This window comes from Camelus bactrianus, chromosome 6 (assembly GCF_048773025.1).
Source record: "Camelus bactrianus isolate YW-2024 breed Bactrian camel chromosome 6, ASM4877302v1, whole genome shotgun sequence".
NCBI classification, from domain to species: Eukaryota; Metazoa; Chordata; class Mammalia; order Artiodactyla; family Camelidae; genus Camelus; species Camelus bactrianus.
The window spans coordinates 36,465,359-36,486,672 of NC_133544.1; the positions used below are offsets into that span (position 1 = coordinate 36,465,359).

The 21,314-nt window shown below is 41.6% G+C and overlaps 1 protein-coding gene across 3 annotated transcripts in view; it reads right to left on the reverse strand.

Annotated features, from left to right (window-relative positions):
* The window catches only part of DAAM1 (dishevelled associated activator of morphogenesis 1), a 155,686-nt gene that overhangs the window by 48,050 nt on the left and 86,322 nt on the right, over positions 1-21,314 (reverse strand). For all 3 annotated transcript variants that reach the window (XM_074365447.1, XM_010962221.3, XM_074365448.1), the window contains exon 4: positions 2,304-2,375. In XM_074365447.1, coding sequence (XP_074221548.1) covers positions 2,304-2,375 — 72 coding nt within the window. The remainder of the gene's footprint in view (positions 1-2,303; positions 2,376-21,314) is intronic.

A 21,314-nucleotide genomic window follows, 5' to 3' on the forward strand; every position in this document is an offset into this window, starting at 1 on the left:
TTAGAGCACAGGGTGCTTATAAGGATTTAAAACAGCATGTAAAGAGCCAGTTATACTGCCCGTCACATGACGTGCACTCAATAGCAGTAGTTGCTACTGATGCTGAAGACAGAGGATGACGACCATATGGATAAATGCCCCTTCAACAGATCCCTAAGCAGAGAGCCAAAGACTTTAGCTGCCAAGCTGTTAAAGGATTTGGAGGAATCTGTGCCTTTCCAGTCCCTGGGGACACTGTCTCAGGATTTCTGCTGTGTGCTGTCAGGAATCCCCCAATCAGAGAGATTGGCTAGCATGACAGGAGGATGTGGTGGCAAGAAATAGGGTGAGAAAAACAGAAAATGCAACGTAGGGTTTCTGGTCTCCTCAGGCCTCCTTGCTCCTTTATGGATGCAGGAGTTGTGAGGCCTCATTATTTCGTGAACTATTAAGATGCCTTTTACCCTTAACCCGGGAAAGATGCTGGCTCTGTCCCTGAAGGAGCATTAGGAAGCTTTGCTAGGTCTTTAACACATAAAGAGCAGAGTGACAACTTAACAGCCTTGAGATATTCTTGGAAAGGGCTTTGGATTAGGAAGCAAATATAATTAAGATGCAGACGACTCATGAATGTAGCAAAAGGCTGTCCAAGGAGAAAGGAGGGTCTTGAAGAAGTGCTGCATACTGGCACGTCTTGGACCCTCTGGAGCTGGAAACGAGCCAGGCCGACTCTGGACAAAGCATGGATTAAGTCACTAAAGGACAAATTAACCTAACTGCCCCAAAATTTGAAGAGAGGAAAAAATTCATAGTTCTTTAGTACTTCTCCATGGACAGAAGTGAATTCACGAACAAAGCAGCAGCAACTTCCCCTGTCAGACATCAAGTAAGGCTGACTTAATGAGAAAGAGAGACAGCCTGCCTGACAGCTCTTTTTTTCCCTAAGAGCCAAGAACAAGAATTCAGAAAATAACCTTTACGTGCAGGAAATGTAAATGCCTCTCAATTATTATCACTTAGGCGGATGTGGAGAAAATCCCTGATGGTCACCACAAGCCCCATCTTCTGCTAATATATTCACATAAATGCTGAAATCACCCTTCTCTCCTCTTTGCCACTGTGTAGGATGCCTGGTAGAAGGATCTGGTGGTTATTTTCTGTTCTTTTCTGTGGTGCTTTTAGACTAGAAACCCTTGGGGCAAAAGCTTATGCAGTTTCTTCTATAATTTTATACCGCCCTGTTCATATTTACCAGGCTCTTTGTGATTCATTGTGTGACAGTAGAAGATGCATCTTCAAAGAAAAAGCTAGAAAAGAGGAAATTACTAAAAGTCAAGGCCTCTGAAAGTTTAGCCAAAGTGTGAATGATTCACATAGTCTAGTCAGTTTTTAACTTTTGCAGCAGCAGCAAAATATTAGACAATCTATAAAATGTTTTCTCTAAGCGATAAGAAACTAATCCTCCACCAGCACTCTGGGGATGGCAGGAAAGGGAGCAGTAGGGAAGAATACTGCGGATGCTATCATCTGCTTGGATGTAATAAACTCAAAGATGAACCTAAGAGACTCTAAACTCTAACCGCTGAGGTGAAGACTGCTCTACTCTGGGCAACCTCCAGTTTTTAATCAACAGGATTGAAGCTATTAAGGCTCAAATGTTGAAGACGTTGTTTTCTGCTGGGTATTTTAGCTGGATCCTCAGATGCCCCTCAAGCAGCTCAGAAAACCCACGTCACAGGGACATCCATGTGATCAGAATGCGTATCTTAGGCACCGAGAATGCATTTTTAGCAGTGACTGAACCAAAAATCCACATACCAAAGACTTCCCAAGGTCATCTCAGCATTATTATGATGATGCCTTTTCATGAAACCACTTATTCCATGAACTTCTTTTGTTACTTATTTATAAGAGGAAGATCAAGAACCCAGGACAAAGCAAGTCCTCAGTAAAGAAAGAGAATGGGAAGAGAACAGTGGAGGGATGGTTTCATGGTACTGTCTTTAAATGATATTAACTTCTAAAACAGTGCTGCCCTATCAGAGTTCCAAATGGTTGGTAAGAGTAATTGCAAGTTCAAGTGAACAGAAGCCAGATTTAAGGTTGCATTTCCTCTAATAACATCTGACTTACTTATATTTTAGTATGTGCTGATTTTATTTCAAGCATACTAGAAAAAATTATTTTGCCAAGTACCACTCCTGCCTCCCTGCTATCCCCCAATATTGAGTTTGGAATGGAGAGAGAATGACATTGTGCAACCACGTGCTTTGTACTAAACCTGCACTCAACACTGCGTGTCATAGAACAGAACGTATACCTACAGCAGCCATGGAATTGAGCTGATCAATGTAGAATTCAGGCCAACTTGTTGCTCCCTTGTTTTCTTCCTGGTCCTAAAGAGAAAGAAAAAACAAAGTGATGCACTACCAGATTTATGTCACAGCACATCTGACTTCCAGAGCCTCTAGACAATGGCCCCCGCAAACCATTAGAAGACCCCAAGATACAAGATGTTTGTTTTTTAATATTGGCTTTAAATCATCAGGCTGTCCCTTGGCTAGTGTGGTCTTCCTGATCCGATTTCCACAGAGAGTGCTGAGGTCAGAATTAGGTGTGACAAAGGGGACATTTTCTGAACCAGGGATCAAGGGGAGTTTAAATGGGAATTTAGCCATACATGGTATGATGCTGTTTTCCTTCAGGGTCACCAAAACACTGGGAAGGGGGCTGTGTTTGTTGCAAGGACAAAGGGTCTCTGGGTCCTGTGTTGCCCTGAGGACGGTATTACTGGACTCCACGTCTGAATGAAATCCACAAAAGAGAGAATCTGTCTTCAAAAATGACCACAGGATTTGGCCAGTTGTTAACTAGACTCTTTCAGCTAGTTTAGTCAGACTCCATCAGACACTAAAAATTGTAAAGAAGGGTTTCACTTGGTATGACCGAATCTAGGTACTGTTTCAGATGAGGAGGTATAATAAAGTCCTATACTAGACGGAAGGTAGTAAAAGAAACACAGGTCCAGCTCTCACACCAGGACAGCTTGTAAGTTTGAGAAAATGCAGTATGTCTGAGCTAAAAAATACTCAAAGCCAAGGAATTTGGGACCCATTCCTAAACTGCTTCAGCCAGTTTGTGTCTTACAAACCAGGGTGACCTGAAGCCAGCACCACAGCCCCTGGGGCTTCCTTGGATGGGAGGTCTGCACCAGCCTGAACCACACCTCCCCCCAAATCAGGCAGCGGTGGACTCTGCTCCATCGGAGCATCGAGCCCATTAGAAGACGGCACTGTGGCCAGGGATTCCCACCCATCTGCAGACCTACATGGCTGTAAATCATCTGTGTGATCAAACAAACTGGAAGACAAAAATTCCAGCTGTTCTCTAGCTTCACATTCAGAAAGCATCCCGGTACCATCACTGTCTCCTGTCCCCTTGGAGAAGAGCTGGGCCAGGTACACGGAGCTGCTAGCAGACAACGAAGTAGTTACTACCTATTTACTGGGGCGGCAATCCCAATCCTTGGTTTCAAGGTGGGGCTATTAATTTCAGTCCCGTACTTTAAAAAAAAAAAAAAAAAAAAAAAAAGGACAGAAAGAAAAGAAACAAACTTTTTCTAAGCAAATCTTTCTCAGCAGGTCTACTCTAGTGAGATAAAAGAAACAATTTCTAAACTATTCTTTAAGTAGTCACAGAAGGGGGGCAAAGTAACTATTGCTTACAGTGCCTTAAAAGCTGGCAGTAACTGATACCTGAACCAAGGCAGTTGCCTGATTTCATTTGGAGACTGAACAAGCCACATGATGGGGACAGAGGTTATAGCAGCAGCTTTGAAGTTGGGCTGGATTACACTTCCATGGCTGTAAAAAGCTTGGAAATCTGACGAGTTTTTGGAACAGCCTCTGATTATTATTTAACATGTTCATAAAATAGCTTCAGTGGTAGTGTAAATGCTGACCCCTCCTCTCCTCTTAAAATGGAGTATTGAAGTTAGCAAAACCCCACTGTTACCGATGTGTTCAATAAGCCAAAGCCCACAGGGATATTCAACGGTGTTTGAACCTATAAAATGAAATAGGAGGTACCAGATCTTTCTAGTCCCTCAAACTAGGGCAAATTTCCAAAACTACAACAAAATCACGTCCCATGTCTGGGGTCCCATGAGCGCCTGTTGTAAGCTTAATAGTCATGGTTACATTTTAGAAGCTTAAGATCATTTTAGAAGCTTAAGATTAGTAGATAGAAATCTTTACACTTTGAAAATGCTTTAAAATAATGTAAACAGATTAAAAGTCAACCTAGATACTGTAGTCAAAATAAGGGGAAGAAAGTTTCATTTTTATCTGACATGCTTCAGTGCTGAGAAAACCAAATAAGCTAATGTACAGTATGTGAAAGCTTCTCATAAAATTCTTAAGTGTTATCACTCTATTCATGGGCGGGGTTGGGGGGGGCGATGGTCACAGAGTTCTTCATTTTCTCAATGCATCTTCAGTTTCCCCAGTGCAATCTTGGTCCTTCTAGACAGATGTGTGTGACAGTAACCGAGAGAAACTCACACCTGTGAATCAAATCCCCCCCCTACTTTGTGTGGCTGCTAGAGTCTGTCATGGTATGGAGACACGGGCCAGATAGAGATGATGGCAACTGAGGTCCCCTAAAGAGCACAGGACACACAGACTTGCCAAGGGGGAGGTTCTCTCCTCAAAGGTCCGTGAAAGGGACCGCTGATGGACAGGAAACACGTATAACATTCCTGGGAGGCACCTGGGTCCTATGTATTGCTAACCTCTAGCACGTATTATTCCTTCAGCCATCTGTCTTGGTTCTATTTACTTGCTCTGGAGAAACAAATGGAAAAACACACAAGACTGTAAACACTGTGCTCCTGTAGTTGTAATGGAAGCCACGGCCATCAGTATCCGACACACGTAGAGCTTACTCTGCGTCAAACACTGTTCTGTGCCCTGTGCGCTTCACCGGGTCTATCTGTGAGGGGGTTGCTGTTACTGCACTCATTTTACTGAAGAGGAAACAGGCAAAGCAGAACAGGCGAGCTGCTAAAGGTCATCCTGCTGGAAATGCAGAGGTGGTGGGGAAGAACCACGGCAACCTCTTTCCTAAGACTATACCTCAGGTCAACCACAAGCAGTGTCCAGTTAGTGTAAAGCTGGCCTTTCACTCTTCACCACGTCACTGTGACAGACTCAAACGTGATTAGTAACCGGAAATGAGTTCATCTTTCCCTGAACCCTTATTGCTGTTTCCACCACACTGGACATCTCTGAGTATTACTCTACGGCCTGGTGTCCTACCCGGGCTGCCTCTGAGCTCTGCCAGAGACTTCCTGTGGGAATTCTTCTGCCCCTCCATCAGCAACTCATCCCTCCCGAGATGTGTGCCCACAGACAGCACTTACAAAGCGTTTCCCTAACCTGTTCTCCGTTCTATTATACACCCCAGTCCAAAGGCCGTCTTCAGGGGGACTTAATTCTCAAGAACCCTCGGAAATGAGCTGATAACACAGACCAGTTGTGGACCCTGCAATTGTAAACAAAAGCCTCCCTAAACCATACACACCGAGCCCTGCTTTTGTCTACACCTTCTTTACTGATCCCAACAGAACTTTAAGAAGCAAGAATACTGCCTTCATTCTATTCTTTAAAAAAGTTGCTTTTCCTCTCTCTTTTAAAACAGATTGTAGGCGTCAGGGTGTAGCTTAGTGGTAGAGTACGTGCTTAGCATGCATGAGGTTCTAGATTCAATCCCCAGCACCCTCATCAAAAAAAAAAAAAATAAATTTAAAAACCTAGTTATCTCCCCTACAAACAAACAAAAAAGAAATTGTAGGTAACTTTTTTTTTAATTGAGTTATTGAAGTACAGTCAGTTTGTAGGTAACTCTTGATGACATCTAGCTGAGGTTGTCCTATGGAAATATAAATTCTAGCTATCACATTAAATACTCTTTTTATTCTACCTGCAGAATGGATAATTCATATTAATATCTAGTTTTGTTTCCTCTCGAAAATGTAATAAGCATTCAAGTTTATATGTCTGTCTTCAGAGGTCTATTAGATAACTAGATTTGAATTGATACAAACATTTTATGTTATTCAATTCTCCACTAATTTTATTATTGGTTTTGAGAATATCTGTAAACATCACTTATTTTCAGAGATGGTATGATGGAAAGGTGTCCATATAGGCCAAGCACAGATCAGATTCCAGAATTTAGTTTCTGGTTTACTAAGTCAGCATCTTAGTAAGTTTGAATATCTCTGGGCCTCATTTTTCTTCTGTTCAACATAAGAAGTGAGACCAGACTGTTTCTAAAGTCCCTCCAAGCTCTGAGATTCCACATGAACTCTAACAGTGAGATGTCACAGGAAACACAGTAGTATGTTGCTATACTTAGGCTGAGGGCTCAATTTCCAAAATCAGTAATTTTAAAAAATTTATGTTGTTCAGTGACTCAGTTATAAAACCCTTAACTTTCAACAGCTACTTCCTTCATAAGGTATTAGAGGGGAAAAAACCCTCAACATTGATTATTTTATAATTTCTCTAATCCAACTCATTATGTTTTCTTAGTAGCTTGACAGTGATGTGTAAGAGTATTCAAAATTTCCTGCTGGATGGACACTTTGACACATGGACTTTGCTTTCAGCTTGCACTAACTACAGCTTTAACCTCTCTTCTTGGTTTTCCACTTTGCTCCTACAATCTCAAACTCTAAAGAAACAAAACAACAGAACAAAAAAGCCTTTGCTAGAAAAGGGAACTTGTACAGAACAAGGGATCTTCAAGAATACTTTTTTTTTTTTAAACCAAGCTTAATCCACCAACTCACTTAGAAGGTGAAGAAATACATAGTCTTTCTAACCTCACTTCACTTCCAATGGGCACATTTTTCATTTCAAATCTTTGGTCAGTGGCTACTAAAAAAAAAATCCAGGAGCTCCCCCACCATCCTCTTTAAATGCTCAACAGTGCATTTCTTTTTCTCAGTATCACTTTGCCTGGAAGAGTACATTTCCATTATTTCTTTGTTTGCACTCTTCCTGGGGTAAACATTCACAGCTAATGTTCTGTGTGACAGAAAACACATCAGGCCAAGACTCTGCAACATCTGAGGTGTTTCTGTTCTCTACCACCCCTCTGCTCCTTATAGCAAATATTTTTAAACATTTATCTAATTATCTTCCCATGCTGGAGTTTCTACTTCTAAAACAGACTATAATCTAATATCAGCTATTTATGTAGACAAAGAAATTGTATGATTTGGGCTAAGATTTATGTACTAGCATGCTAATATTTTCTAAATTTCCACTTACATATTTGTGTGGCAAACAATTTCTTGGTAGCAGTTGAAGTCTTTCAGTGATATAAGTGGGTCTCAAAGTGCAGTTTAAATATTAAGTCTTAAAGAAGTAAAGAACACTTCTTTTGAAATTACCAGGGGACACATTTTTAATAGGATCAAGTAATAATATGGAAAAACTGGTACAGTTTTTCTTTAGTTTAAGATGCTCTTACTAAGGCCCAAAATAGGCTGTGCAAAGGCCCATCAATTGTAAAGGACATGTTCTGTGGTTGTTCACTAGACCACAAATCACAGGCTGGAGCAACATGTATTTGGCCAACTGAAGCCATAAATCTCCATTCATTGTTACTAACCCATGAGGTTCTTAGATAATACTTGTTAGGAAAGAAAGACACACTCTCACTGTCTAGACTGGCTAAACATCCTCTAGCAGCATATAAAAGTACCATCAACTCAAAAACAGTAGAGACAAATTATGGTTTAACTAAATGTATTTCAACACAGAAACGTGCTGTTTCAGTATGATACCAAGTAAATTTCATTCTGATAATTTTCATTATAGACAAAAGCAACTAACTACTAATAAAAAACCCTGTTCCATTTTTAAAGAAAATGCTATTGGAAAACATGTTAACTATGATTGCACAGGCTCAAGAAATTCTATCTGTTGCTAATGATCAAAATAGTCACCTGCTGCATTAACTTGTCATTCCTATTCTAGATTTCATGGGTCCAGCCCTATGTACTAATGAACACAACAGATGTTAAATAAATTCACTCTGTACCTAGAATTTTTACAAGATTCTAGGCAGAAAGGGATAGACAGGTCACAAATTCTATTCTCTTATGTACATCTCCATGTGTGTGGCATCTAATAAACTCCAGTGAATGACAGGAAACAGATGCCAACGTGGGTGAGACCAGGTCTAAGGTAAAGGGAAGGAGGAGCAGGTAGGATGGAAGATGGAAAAATACTCTGTGGAAGGCCTTGCTTATAACTTTGCTAACTTTCCCTTTTAACTCCGTAATAGTATAATCAGCATCTTCTTGAAAGACGGCCACGATGAAGTGTGGAACAGCCAACTTTTCGTGTAAAGGGCCAGATCAGACATATTTCAGGTTTTGTAGACCACACAGTCTGTTCTAACTACTCAGTTCAACTCTGCCCATGTACAGCGTGAAAGCAGCTATCGATAACTTCCGTAACACATTATTTATAAAAACAGGTTACTGGCCAGATTTGGCCCATGGGCCATAGTTTGTCAACCCCTGGGCTAAATTAAGCTTGGCTCTCAAGAGGTGGGGAGGACATCAAAATCCCTACTCAGTTACCAACTATTTCCCATGCTTTCTCCTCTCCTTGAAGCCACTCTAGGCCCAGTGAACCCCCACTGTAAGTTAGGATGAGCTCACAAAGTATGTGGCATTTGCCCAGTAATTTGCACTTTTTCTAGAGAAGGAGCAGGACCCTCCATGTCTGAAAAGTCTACTTTCTCACCAAGCTCACTGCTCCCTGAAAGTAATCAAATCTCACTTTTTAAAACCACATAGAATCGTTAGGTCCTTTAAATCCTGATATTTGCCTCCAACTCTTTCCATCTTGTTCTTCTTTCACTGGGAAGAGAAAAATTAGTAGATCCACAGACTGGATTCCTGAGACTGTTGCTTTACTTACTCCTTCCAACACCCATCTCTGCCCCCAGCAGTGAGCTGAAACTATATCCTATATCCGAAGGTTGCCAAAGACAGGCAGTTGGTTTCAAAATAATTCCCATGTGGTTCCTGGGACTGCCAATCCTGGTTACATTTTTTTGGCCACTGCCACAATTACACATCCAGTGCATCCGCTGCCAAATCCGGTTGGGCCCACACAAGCACTGATTACAGAACAGCAGCCTCTTCATCTGCCAGGAAGTCCAACACCTCCTCCTAAGTCTCAGAACGTCAGTCATTTTCTGGAAAGACTAGAGGGTGATTTGCAATAACAATGGCTTTGATATTCAGCATTTAGAATCACAGAAGAAGAGCAAGCCTCCTTTCCTATTTTCCCGAGTGCTACAAAACATCTGTATGTTTTTAAGGCAGGCCATCACATAATTATACAGCTAGGTCTTTGACCCTAGAGACACTCTCCTCCCAGCTTCTCCTCACAGGGGTCCCTCACACGAGGTCACCAGCAGGTGACTGAGCATGTGTTCTCTGAGAGAAGGCTTCAAGGGGTCCACAAGCATTTGGAACCGACGCTCTGTTAGAAAATTCACCTCATATTGAATTGACAGATGCCTCCTTGTAACTTCAAGCACTTGTTGGCCTTAGTTTTGCCCTTGGGAACTACACAAAGTAAGTCTAATTTCTCTACTAAACAGTAACCCAGCAAATATTTGAACAATCTGAATAAAGCTATTATGTCCTCCCAAAGTTGTCTCCTAACCAAGCCAAAAATTCTCCACTGGCGGAACAGGCAATGTTTATCCTCCTCAATTCATAAATAAGCTCCAGTCTTCCACAAGTTCATCACAGCCTCACGTCCACGATTTGGAAAAGTAACTCCAATAAATCCATCTGATTTCCTAAGAAAGGGCTCTTTTCATGTACTTGTCAGTGATGCTCAACTCTACACAGTCTCTCCAAGAAGAAACAGAACAAGTTCTTGCTCTCCTGATGGTCTGCAACAAATAACACTTATGATTTAGAATAAAAGACCCATATCATATGAAACAGAAGTAAATGTGAACAGTCCTCATTTTACTGAGTATACATATTTTAACAAAGTTAGCCACAAACTCAACAGTAAAATTAGTTTACTTATTATAAGATTGAGGACCCTTTATCTCTAAAACATAAATATAAGTTAACAGAAACGAAACAGGTGAATAGGACCCAGGCTCACTAGCTGCCAAGAAACTTAGTGGGGTGTTTAAGGCCTTTTAGAGCCCTGGTTTTCAGGTCTCTAGGCTATATTTCTGCTGGCTCAGCTCCTCTCTCCTATACATCCTTCCCTTCAAACATCTTAGGAACCTCTTTCATGTATGAAGCCTGACTGCTGCTTCTGAACTTCTGAGTTCCGTTTCTTCCTCTTCTCTGGGGGATGCAGGTATAAAGTTTAGTAAAATTAATATATGATGCACATATTCCCATAGACAGCCTCCCCCTCTCATGGCATGTACTCCAGTTTCAAACATTATTAAAGTAGCCGCTCTATCAATTCTTTAAGTTTAAAATTCTATATTGATAAAGGATAATTTTTTAAAAGAAAAATCACGGCACAAACTCATACCAAAGATTTTGTTGAATTCAATAAATGAAGAGAACTGTAAGATGTTACAATAAGTTCAAAAGAAAATCTCAAGAGCAAAGATAGATAGATAAATAGATGGATATAAACATCAACTTATAAACAGATGCAAAACTGGTCAACAGGGCAACAGTCAATTGCATTCGATACAATGAGCATTTCAACAGACAAGAATCATTTGCACTGATACCAGTTTTTTTTTTTAAACAATTTGCAGGTTTGTTAAATAGCCCAGAGACAGTGACAAATGGAGATCACTCTGAAGACTGCTACAGACGGAAGATTCAGCAAATTTTTTCTGGCATTTCAATATAACTACAGTTTAGCAGAAAGGAAGATGCATGACTAGTACTTCCTGGCTGAGGATGACATGGTCTACAAAGGTGTAACGTGGAAGCCAGGCTGTATGACTAATAGCTTGCACCAGACTCCTCACATCTAAATTACCTAAGTGCTCAGGCTTGCCCACAGCTTCTGCTGAAGAACACACCTACCCGATCCTGACCACTTCGCCTCAGTTTTGCCTGCTCCCCTTGCCCTGTCTGGGCTGGGTGGCATGGTTTCTGTTTGTGCACCCCTGAGTCTCTGAGTTGAAACCAGCAAGACTGTTCTGTGCTATCCTCTTTATACCCACCGATGCACCTGGTCCTCTCTCCTCCCCAGAAATCTGCTAGGCAAACAGCTAGAGTACTTCTAAGAATTCTGCACTGCTCATCAAAAGAAGCTGTGAGCTCAGTGAGTTAGACCCACTCCCCACCTCCTTCACACCTACCCCCAGCCAGAAAAAAAGCTACATTTGCCTACTGTTCCCTGGAGCCTGATGCCATGTAAGAGCCACACACAGCCTGGCTCAGGACCAGTACTGACACTACACTGATGAATGCAGGGCTTCTCAAGGGCAGGATGGGAACAGAAGCCCTCTGCTCATCGTGCTCAGAATTCACAGTGCTGAACTGAACCTAAAAAGTCATTTGCTTTCCTTCTCACTCATTTACTCATCCAACAATATTTATTGAGTTGTTTGATGGCCGAGGCACTGTTCTAGGTGTTAGTAAACATAAATGAAGGAACAGAGCTGCCTGCTATCCTTGCTAGTGATCCACAAGACGTATGAGAATATGTTTCCAAACTTGGGCGCTGGGAGCTTCTTAGATCACAGACTTCTTCTGACAATAGGTTCTCGGTCTTTTATAGCTTTACTCCCTCTTCATCATGATTAAAAGAAATAGTCAAGTTTTATTAACTCTCCTGCATTTTTACCAAACTCCAGTCTTTTAACAATTTTCTAACTTCAAAATAAAAATCAAGCGTAAACATTTCTAATCTCGACGAGGAAAACTACTTTGAAACATCTCCTTGATAACACAAACTGTTACATGAATATTTTTTATATGTCACCAGTGTTACTTATACTAGTACAAATCATCAAACATTTCTGAATGACCTGAAATGAGACACCGCACATCAAAAATCAGGCTTGGGCTATTTCGCAGCCAGTTATCATTTTTGTTCTGCCTAAAATCACAAACCCAAGAAAAGAGTGTCACTTTAAAGATGTCTAGTCTCTCTCTGAGGAACAGCAGCATTAAACAGAGAGTAACAATATGGCTTCAAGAGTAAAGACGCCAGCTGCATTTCTTAGACAGCTCAGGGGGCCCAGTTTGATCAATACCCTCTTCTTCCCTGAAAAAAGCCTTGGCTGACTTTACAGAATTGAAATCTTCAAAACTCATATGCTACAGGATCCTGGGAGAAAATGCATTTCACGAGCTAATGTAGCTAAGAAAATAGCCACAATCCTTACCTAGAACTAAAAGCTGAGACATTTCAGTCTGTTTCCCAAACTATGAGACATTTATTTTATTTATTTTAACAAGTCATTTCTTTGGCAAAGCACTTCACGGCATGGACTATGACTGGAGCCTAAACATCTCAGTGTAACTCCAACATCTGAAGCCAATTTTAGTTGACAATTTCCCTTCACTTTTATTGCAAAGAAAAAGAAACACTCTCCAATTATTATTTTCAGAAATGATATGAGCCCACATTCCCCTGGTGCCTGTGACACAGAGGTGTGCAATGACATACAAGAAATTACTTCTATGTTGCTTGTTAAGAGTCAAGTCTTTGACCCACATGTCATGGAGTGCTAAGGCCCAGGTACAATGTAGTCCAGCTGGTTGGTAAATTAACATGTTTGGACACACATCACTAAACTATTATGCAGTGTGGAAATCCAATCAGTGGTGTCAATGGCCTTTGTTGCCTCACATCTTGCTACCAGATTTGCTACTAGACCAGCCTTTTAGAATGTCGTAAAGCAGGTTTTGATGTTCTGTAACCTGCTCTTGGGAAAGCAATCAAAGTGTGTTTATGATTTGCAATATAATGCTTAACACGAGACCATAAAGAGAAGGCTTTGGAAAATAGTAATTAAACTATAAAGAGAATCAGGGAAACAGGGAGCCCATAAAGGTATATTCCGTTCAGGGAAGCATTCTCAGGATGCCGTGAAAAATGCTATGGCAGGGTTAACTGTCCCCTAGAAGGAAATCATAGCTGTATTTCAGATTTTAAGCTACCATCGACTCTACAGTACACTACTTAATTAATGACAGCATTTCTGGCTAAGAGAAAGAGAAAAGCCTCAGTGGGGAGGTATCGCTGTCTCAGAAGTGTCTAAATGTGAGGATGTGGCGGGTGCATCTTAGAAACCGAGGAAACGTAAAATGCTTTTCCTCACCTATGGGGACAGATAAAAGGATGCTGTCTTCAGACTGCTCAAGTCAAATGCTGTCCCACAGTGCAATGAAGAATAATAAGCGAACTGTGAAGACATTAATTTAAAGTTGGTATTCTTCGGTAGACATTCTACTGTAACCTGTTTCTGGTTCCACACACTACTCGGTTCCTGGAGTATAAGGAATTTGGAGAGCCCCAAAGAGAAGTTATTAGTGGCACATTCTAACTTACACTGGAAGCTCAAAGCTTCTTCCTACTTCCCAAGGGAGAGAAGCTTTAAAATGCACCAACCGTAACATTGATATATTAGGTATGCCAGAGCTATTGGTGAAAAGAATAAAATGAAAAACTCAGGAAAAGTAGTTTTTTTCCTTCTTTGATCTCTCTTCCAAAGTGGATGCTTCCTTCCACTGACATCTTTCATACACCTGTCTCCTGGAGATGGTAAAGCCAGGCAGGCTTAGGGCAGTCTTTCTATGGAAGTAGGTGCACCTAGAGAATCTGCACAGAACCAGGGAGAGACCCATAGGAAAGCAGCACAGAATGTGGCACTTACGTACAACCATCATCTATAAGCCAGAGGAGCCCTCAAGGACTCCATCCATAACCACCAGATGCTTCTCCAAGTGCTCCAGGCTTCAACCCCTAGATGTTTAGAGTTAGTAATCAGATCAATCCTTTTGCCAGCTCTGCTTGGAGTTATTCATAGAGCACTCAGTTAATCAGGGAAGGAAGCCAGGGCCCAAAGGAATATTGAAACAAAGGACGTGTGCTGGTCTGGAGTGTCTCGTGTGCTACGTGTCCCTGGGCTGGTGATAACCAGGACAGGCAGCTAGTTCTGGATTCTCAGACATGAGATAGAGCCATACCCCTTTCCAGAGATCTAGCTATTACTGAGAACACTCATTCGATGTACAAATCTACACCTGCAGATGACAGAATTTTGTCAATGCAATGGAGTGGTGCCTACATGCTTCAACATACACAGGCAAGGGGCTCAAAGAGCCTTACGTAGTTGCATTTAGAACCAAGATTCCACAATAGCACTGTTGACAAGTACTCTGTGGCAAAGATTGAGAGCTCCAAGAGTGTCATGTGCTCCAAACTCAGCAATCAACACATGATGGAATTTGCCCTGTACCCGAGCTGTCAAACAGGAACTGTCAAAAGGAACCTGCGTAAGAATTCAGATTTGGAAGCCAAAGATAGCCCCTCGGCGGCATCTGAGAATGACTGTGCTAGCAGGGCTTCCGTTCAACCCAAGTTCCAAGTCTCTTCCAGTGACAGGAGTTGGAGCAGGAGTGCTCTCCCCTAGTGCAGCGCCATGCAGGCATGATGACAAGCAGAGTGAAAGCTGTGGGAGTTGCTTCTATAGCCCCCATTCCAGAGGGGAAGACAGAGCTCCACAGGACACACAACCCTCGCACTCCCCATGACTCTGTGTTAATTGGTTCATCCAATTAAGATATCTCACTCCATCCCAGCTATACATTGCTTATTTATTTTTATTGTTATTTGAAAGATGATAAGTGAACGCAACTCACAGGGTCATTCTCTGCCACACTCCTCCGCGCTGGCATTCCCTAATTAGAGGGAAAGCAAAGCTTTGGATAAAGGGTGTGACTCGCTGAAGAAATGCAAGTATGAGGAACCACAAAAGAGAGATGGCATCCACAAAGCAAGTACCTATTCACTGTTTTTACAGTGCTGCAAAGAACAGAGCAAAGTGCTTAGAAACCAAAGAATCAACAATCCCCAAATCCATGAACTGATGTGGACAAAGGAACTAGCTCAGATTTAGGCATGGAGGATAGACAGCCAGCAATGTTACACATCTCACTGTCTCAATATCCGAAGGAATCGAGGAGTACAGGAACGGGGAGAGGCTTTCACAATTTGTTTAAAGAGATGTTCAAGATAAAGATGCTCTGCTTAGAGGAGGAGACAGAGACCAGCCATGTGATGTCCCAGCCACCGCCAATGTGCCTGCTCGTGCAGACACGCCGATTCTGCACCTGCACTTTAGTCACCCACCAGGGAGGTGGCGGATGCCTCAGAGGAACTTTCCATGTTTGGTGATAGCATATATCGGTCAAGAGCTGGTGAAAGATAGAAACACAGTTTGCCTGGATCCGGACCTGAGGGTGCAGAGAAGTCCAAAGGAGAGGAACGGTGAACCACACACAGAGCAGTTTCCTTTGTAGTCCAACCAAATAAGCAGAATGCTGAGTGAACTGTCCATTTTTATGTCCTTCTAACATTCTGTACTTTTATCCAGCTTTATGGGTATTTGAGTGGAATGCTTTCGTTTTCCAAACCTTGAGTTTTTCTTTTTTAAATGAGTACTTTCTCATTCAGGAATTTTTACTTCAATTCGATTTGCTAAGACATATGGGAGAAAACTGAAGAGCTTGAATGACAGTTTCTTGTACCTGAAAATGGTCAAACTTACATTAAAGCGATTGATCAGGGCAACCAGATACGAGTTCCCTCCCCTAGGATAATAATAAGCTCTCAGATGGTTGAGAACTAATTCAATGCAGATATAAACTGTACAACCACTTTGGAAAGCAATTAAAGATAAAAATGTTCAAACCAAATGACCCAGTAATTACTGTCTGGGTGCCTATCCTAGGGAAATTTTTGAACGCATACACAAGGATGTTCATTGCAAATTTTTTTAAATAGTGAAAATTTGGAAATAAGCATTATCCAGAAGGGGATAAAAATAATTAAACTGTGGTGTGCTCATATAATGGAACATTGTATTGCAATTAAAATGAAGAAATACCATATACTGTCTATGAATATATACATTCAGAGTAAGATAATAAATATATCAGCAAGGAAAAAAACACATACTACCTTCAGAATAGAGGTCACCCTTGGGCTTCAACTATATTTATGGAATTTTATTTCCTTCTTAAAAATCCATGGTTAATGTGATAAAATGTTAGCATTTGTTATACATAGGCCTTTAATATATTCCTTACTTTTCTGTATATACAAACATTTCACACCAAAAATTAAAAATCAGCCAGAAAATAATGGTTTATCTCATGACTTGGATAAGTTATCAGAGGTTTGTTAGTTTTCTTCTTTAGAAATTTTAGAGAATGCCAATTTACTGGAACCCAGAATGTCCACTTTGATAATTAAGGTTAAGATTCCTAACAATAGCAGCCACTATGGAAAACAGTATGGAGGTTTCTTAAAAAAAAAAACCCAAAAATAGAACTATCATACAACCTAGCAATTCTACTCCCAGGTATATATCTGAAAAAAAAAAAAAAAAAAAAAAAAAAAAACCAATTTGAAACAATACATGTACCCTAATGTTCACAGCAGCTTTATTTACAATAGCCAAGATACGGTAGCAGTGTAAGTTCAACAGAAGAATCGATGAAGATGATGTGGTGTATTTATACAATGGAATATTCAGCCATAAAAAAGAATGAAAATTTTGCCATTTGCAGCAACATGGATGGACTTGGAGTGCATAATTATGTTAAGTGAAATAAGTCAAACAAAGACAAATATTGTATGATATCATTTATATGTGGAATTGAAAATATGCAACAAACTGTGAATGTAACAAAAAAGCAGCAGACTCACAGATACAGAGAACAAACTAGTGGTTACCAGTGGGGGGGGGGGGTGAGCAGTACAAACTATTTGGTATAAAATAAGCTACAAGGGTGTACTGTATAGCACTGGGAATATAGCCAACATTTTATAATAACTATAAATAGAGTATAAACTTTAAAAATTGTGAATCACTACATTGTATCGTAACTTCTCTTCAATAAAAAAAGACTCCTAACATTAACAGTATCTGCAACTGTGTTGAAACATTCTTTTATTATCTCCTCAACACTGACATTTTATTTTAATTTAATTTCAGAAATCATACAGTTAGAATGCACTATTGGATTATAATGCTGCAACTCAGAACAAATTTTGTTGCTGAACTGAGAACTTGTGAATCCAGTTTATTTTGACCTAATAAGTTTCTTATTGGGGAAAACTGACTTGGTGTTGTGTCTGACAAGGGACTTCCCCCCACTGCCAACAACAGGAGTAGCAATGTTTTCATCTAGAAATATTCTTTAGTCTTCTTATTTTGAACACTGAAGGTATTTACCAATCACTTGCCTTTCCCAGGCCACAAAGAAGGAGCTTTAATTTTATTTAAAAACCAGCTTGATCCACAACAGAGTTTATCTGGTGTTCCCAACTGCCTGCCTGGCAAGCGCAATGAAGTAATAAGCATTTCCACGGGCCACCCCAGCCAGCAGGGGCGGAAGCGCTGAAGTGGCCACATGGATGAGAGGAGAAAAGAAGTGGACTCAGAGTCTGACTTCCTCTGGGCCTCAGTCTCCCCAGACATCAGTTAAAGGTGCTCCTGAAGTCAGATTCAGGGCCTCCTCCAGCAACTAACAGGCCGCACGTTGGTCACCACAGCCCTAGAACTTTTGACATATATGGGGCCCCTTTTTACCAATTTCTGATGCTAACAGTAAAGATATTCTTGGTCTCTTCCCTTATCTACGGTGTATCCTCCTAACTTACTATCTCCACCTCTGAAACATCCTGTGTATCAGCTAAGGGAAAGGTGTTTTTGAAATCCTCACTACCATTCCGAGAAAACCAGGTATCGTTCTTTACTAATATGGAGATAAGCCCCAGGTTCGTATGAGTGGCACCAAGCAGAAATCCAGTCCTTAAACACTGTTTTGATTGTTGTCACCATCAGGGACACTGCCAGTGGTGACAGCTAACATTACCACGCCCCCAAGTTCTCTGACAGCTTCAAAACCATACTGTCTCAAATTCCACAACAATCTTACAAAACTGATCTCACTGTACAGAGGAGAAGAGAGAAATTAGAGGGGTTAAGAAATACGCCCCAGGTCGTACAGCTAGCTAATAAATGGGGCATCCTACCTTCACCAGTTGCCCTTTGATGGCCTCTAACTATGCAAAGTCTTTCTCAGTGCTAGTACTCAGCTTCTATTTATCTTAGATAAAATAGTGTCACACACATTATGGTACAATTTAGAACGATTCTGAGGGACAAACATAACTTTGGAAGCTTGTAGGCAGATCCATCAATTTAAAGACTTTTGGAGACAATCCACCCCAAGGGAGGTCCTCTCACTGACAGTGTCTCAAGCCTGCAAAACAGAGGACCCTACAGGACTAGAATGTAGCACTGCAACAGAAGAATCTAGAAGTTGTCCACAATCTTTTAGACATAATCACTTCACCAAGCACCAGAGAAAAGAGACGTGTTTTGGTTCATCCTGTGGGCGAGTTTGCTTACTGCTTCCTCATTAATGAAGCTGGGTCAACATTAATGAAAACACCAACTGTGCGTTTCGGACCATGCTGGACAAACCAAGGTAGGGGTGGTAGTAGGCATAACTGGAATGATAGAACTGGGGACACTGGGAGGAAAAATACCCCAGACTGGTATTATTGAACAAAGGGATTATAGGAAGATGAGGCAAATAAATACTCATGAACCAACTGCCCTTTATTGGAACACAGCTTTGGTTTAAGGGCTTCCAGAGGCAGAGAATCTTGAATTGTGTACTCCAAATCTAAAATCTGGTGTGCACTTTGATAGTACTGGCTTTTGTAGTAAAAAGAAAATAGACAGAAAATAGGTCACTGGCTATGAGGTTATGCTACTTAGAGGGGAAAGGGCCATGAGAAACATGCCTTCACTGAGTATCTTGGCAGAAAACTGAGGAGAGCTTGTCAGGGCCAAGATTCACCCCATTTTCACAGTCACTGCCTAAGAGATAAATGGTATTGAAAAATTCAGGGTGGTTTTCAGATTCACCTTTGTTTTAATCATTCTCCCAGGGAAGAGTAAATAGAGAAAGAAAAGGGTCCCTGGGCTAAGGGGGGGAAAATGCCATGGTTATCTTGACAACACAAGCAGTAGTTAACATTTTAAATAATATTTATTTTTCCTCCTAATTTCAGAGAAACATGTGGTGGCGTAATGTTCACGTTGACGAGGCTGAACCAACTTTCCTACATCCTTTCTTGTAGGTGTACGGGTAGGGTGAGCCACAAAAGAGACTCTTATGGGATGCGTAGAGGGTGGCAGTGAAGCAGCAGCCATTCTGTAGTCCAGGCGCTGTCCTTTATCTGCTGGCTCACCTTGGTGTGAAACAGCAGGCAGGTCTGCAACTGTTCCACCTTCCCCTGCATCTTCCTCCAGCTTCTCCTGGGCTGAGTGAGTGAGAGAGAGAGAGAGAGAGAGAGAGAGAGAGAGAGAGAGAGTGTGTGTGTGTGTGTGTGTGTGTGTGTGTGTGTGTGTGTGTGTGTGTCTGTCTGTCTGTCTGTCTGTCTGTCTGTCTGTCTATTGAGCTCTATGACCAATGGATGGCTCAGGCTTCTGCAGGACACCCACGTCAGGGTCAGGCAGTGAACTGCCACAGGCTTCAGTCTGTCCCCGTGGGCACCAGCCTGTGTCTGCTCTTCCCCACTTTACATCCACCCTCCTTCCCAACTGCCTATTCCAGGGACATGACGCTCCAGCATTAGAAGCAAATACAGCAGCTTTATGGCGAGTGCTTAGCCAGCTTCCGTGATTACAGAAGGGTTCATCTCTCTGTTCTGCCTGTGTGGTTCCCCCAGCAGTCCTGCTTTTCTGACTGAAACCTGACAGATACAAAATATATTGTATGTATTTTTTAAAAGAGCAATTTTATTTTTACAACTAGAAAAAAACTTATTCCAAGGTAGGAGGGAGAACACTGTACTGTGGAAAATTTGGGAAATATCTGTATAAAGAAAAAAAGTAAATCAAAATAAACCACCCACAATCTCACCAAACTATGGTTTCTGTCTGTCTGCCTACCTCTGTATCTACTCTTTTGCAAACTTTTGATCGTACTGATTACAGTTTTGTATCTTTTTTTAAACCTTATCATTACATGCTGAGCAGTTTCCCATGTCATTAAAATTTCTCTGAAAACATGACTTTCCAACAGCAGCAAGACATTGTTACGGTTGTGTACTATAAATATAACCATCCCCCTTTAATATGGTCACCATCCTCGGCTTTCAGGGGCAACACTGCAGAGAACACCTCACACGCAGTTCTTTGCCTGCATCTTTCATCACTTTCATGGGATCAACTCCAGGAAGATGCATGTTTCGGGCGCTAGATACATATCATCAAATGGTTTTGGCCACCATCCTCAGGTCAATAGGCATCTCATACTTATGCCAAGGTTCAAAATACTCATCAACAGTACAGCAGGGGCATCCATGAGCCAGAACCAATGATGCAACACAGAAAGAGGGTCCTGGAGTCCCCTGCTGTGTCATGCCAGAAATTAACCGTCCAGTTCCCGAGTCATGGGGGAAGACTGGCGGGCCCCTAGGGATTGTCAGATTGTCAGGGCGGTTTTTATTGGGAGGGCTTGAGGCAGCTGCTCTGACCAACCGGAAGCTGGCAATGCTTTGACAGACATCACACACTCACTGGGGTACAGCCGGTGAACATCAGCCCGAGCTGGAGCTTTCACCCGACTTCTTTTCTCCAGGCTGAACAAACAAGTTGCTTCAGTCTTTCCCCACAGTGTCTTCATTTTTCAAAAGCGTAAGCCTCTCTACAGATTTCCTAACAAGCCCTGCAGACTGTGTTTAGTAAAGCTCAGACTAAGCCAAGAGTCTAAACTTGACCTCTGACACACTGGCAGAAGGGACAAAGAACAAAGCACAGATCAAGAGGGAAAGTGTACAGAGCATGTGAACACAGCTCAACTGTTGGGAAAGGAGCCTGTTTCTACACGATGGGATGAACGCCTGACAACATCAGCCGCCTCACTGGATCACCCCCAGGAGGGATCCAAGTGGTGAGGGAACCGTCTTCTCAGTCACACACTTACACCCCAGGGCTTGCTGGCTCCTTCCTCTGTGCCCCAGAGCCTGTCTGCTCAC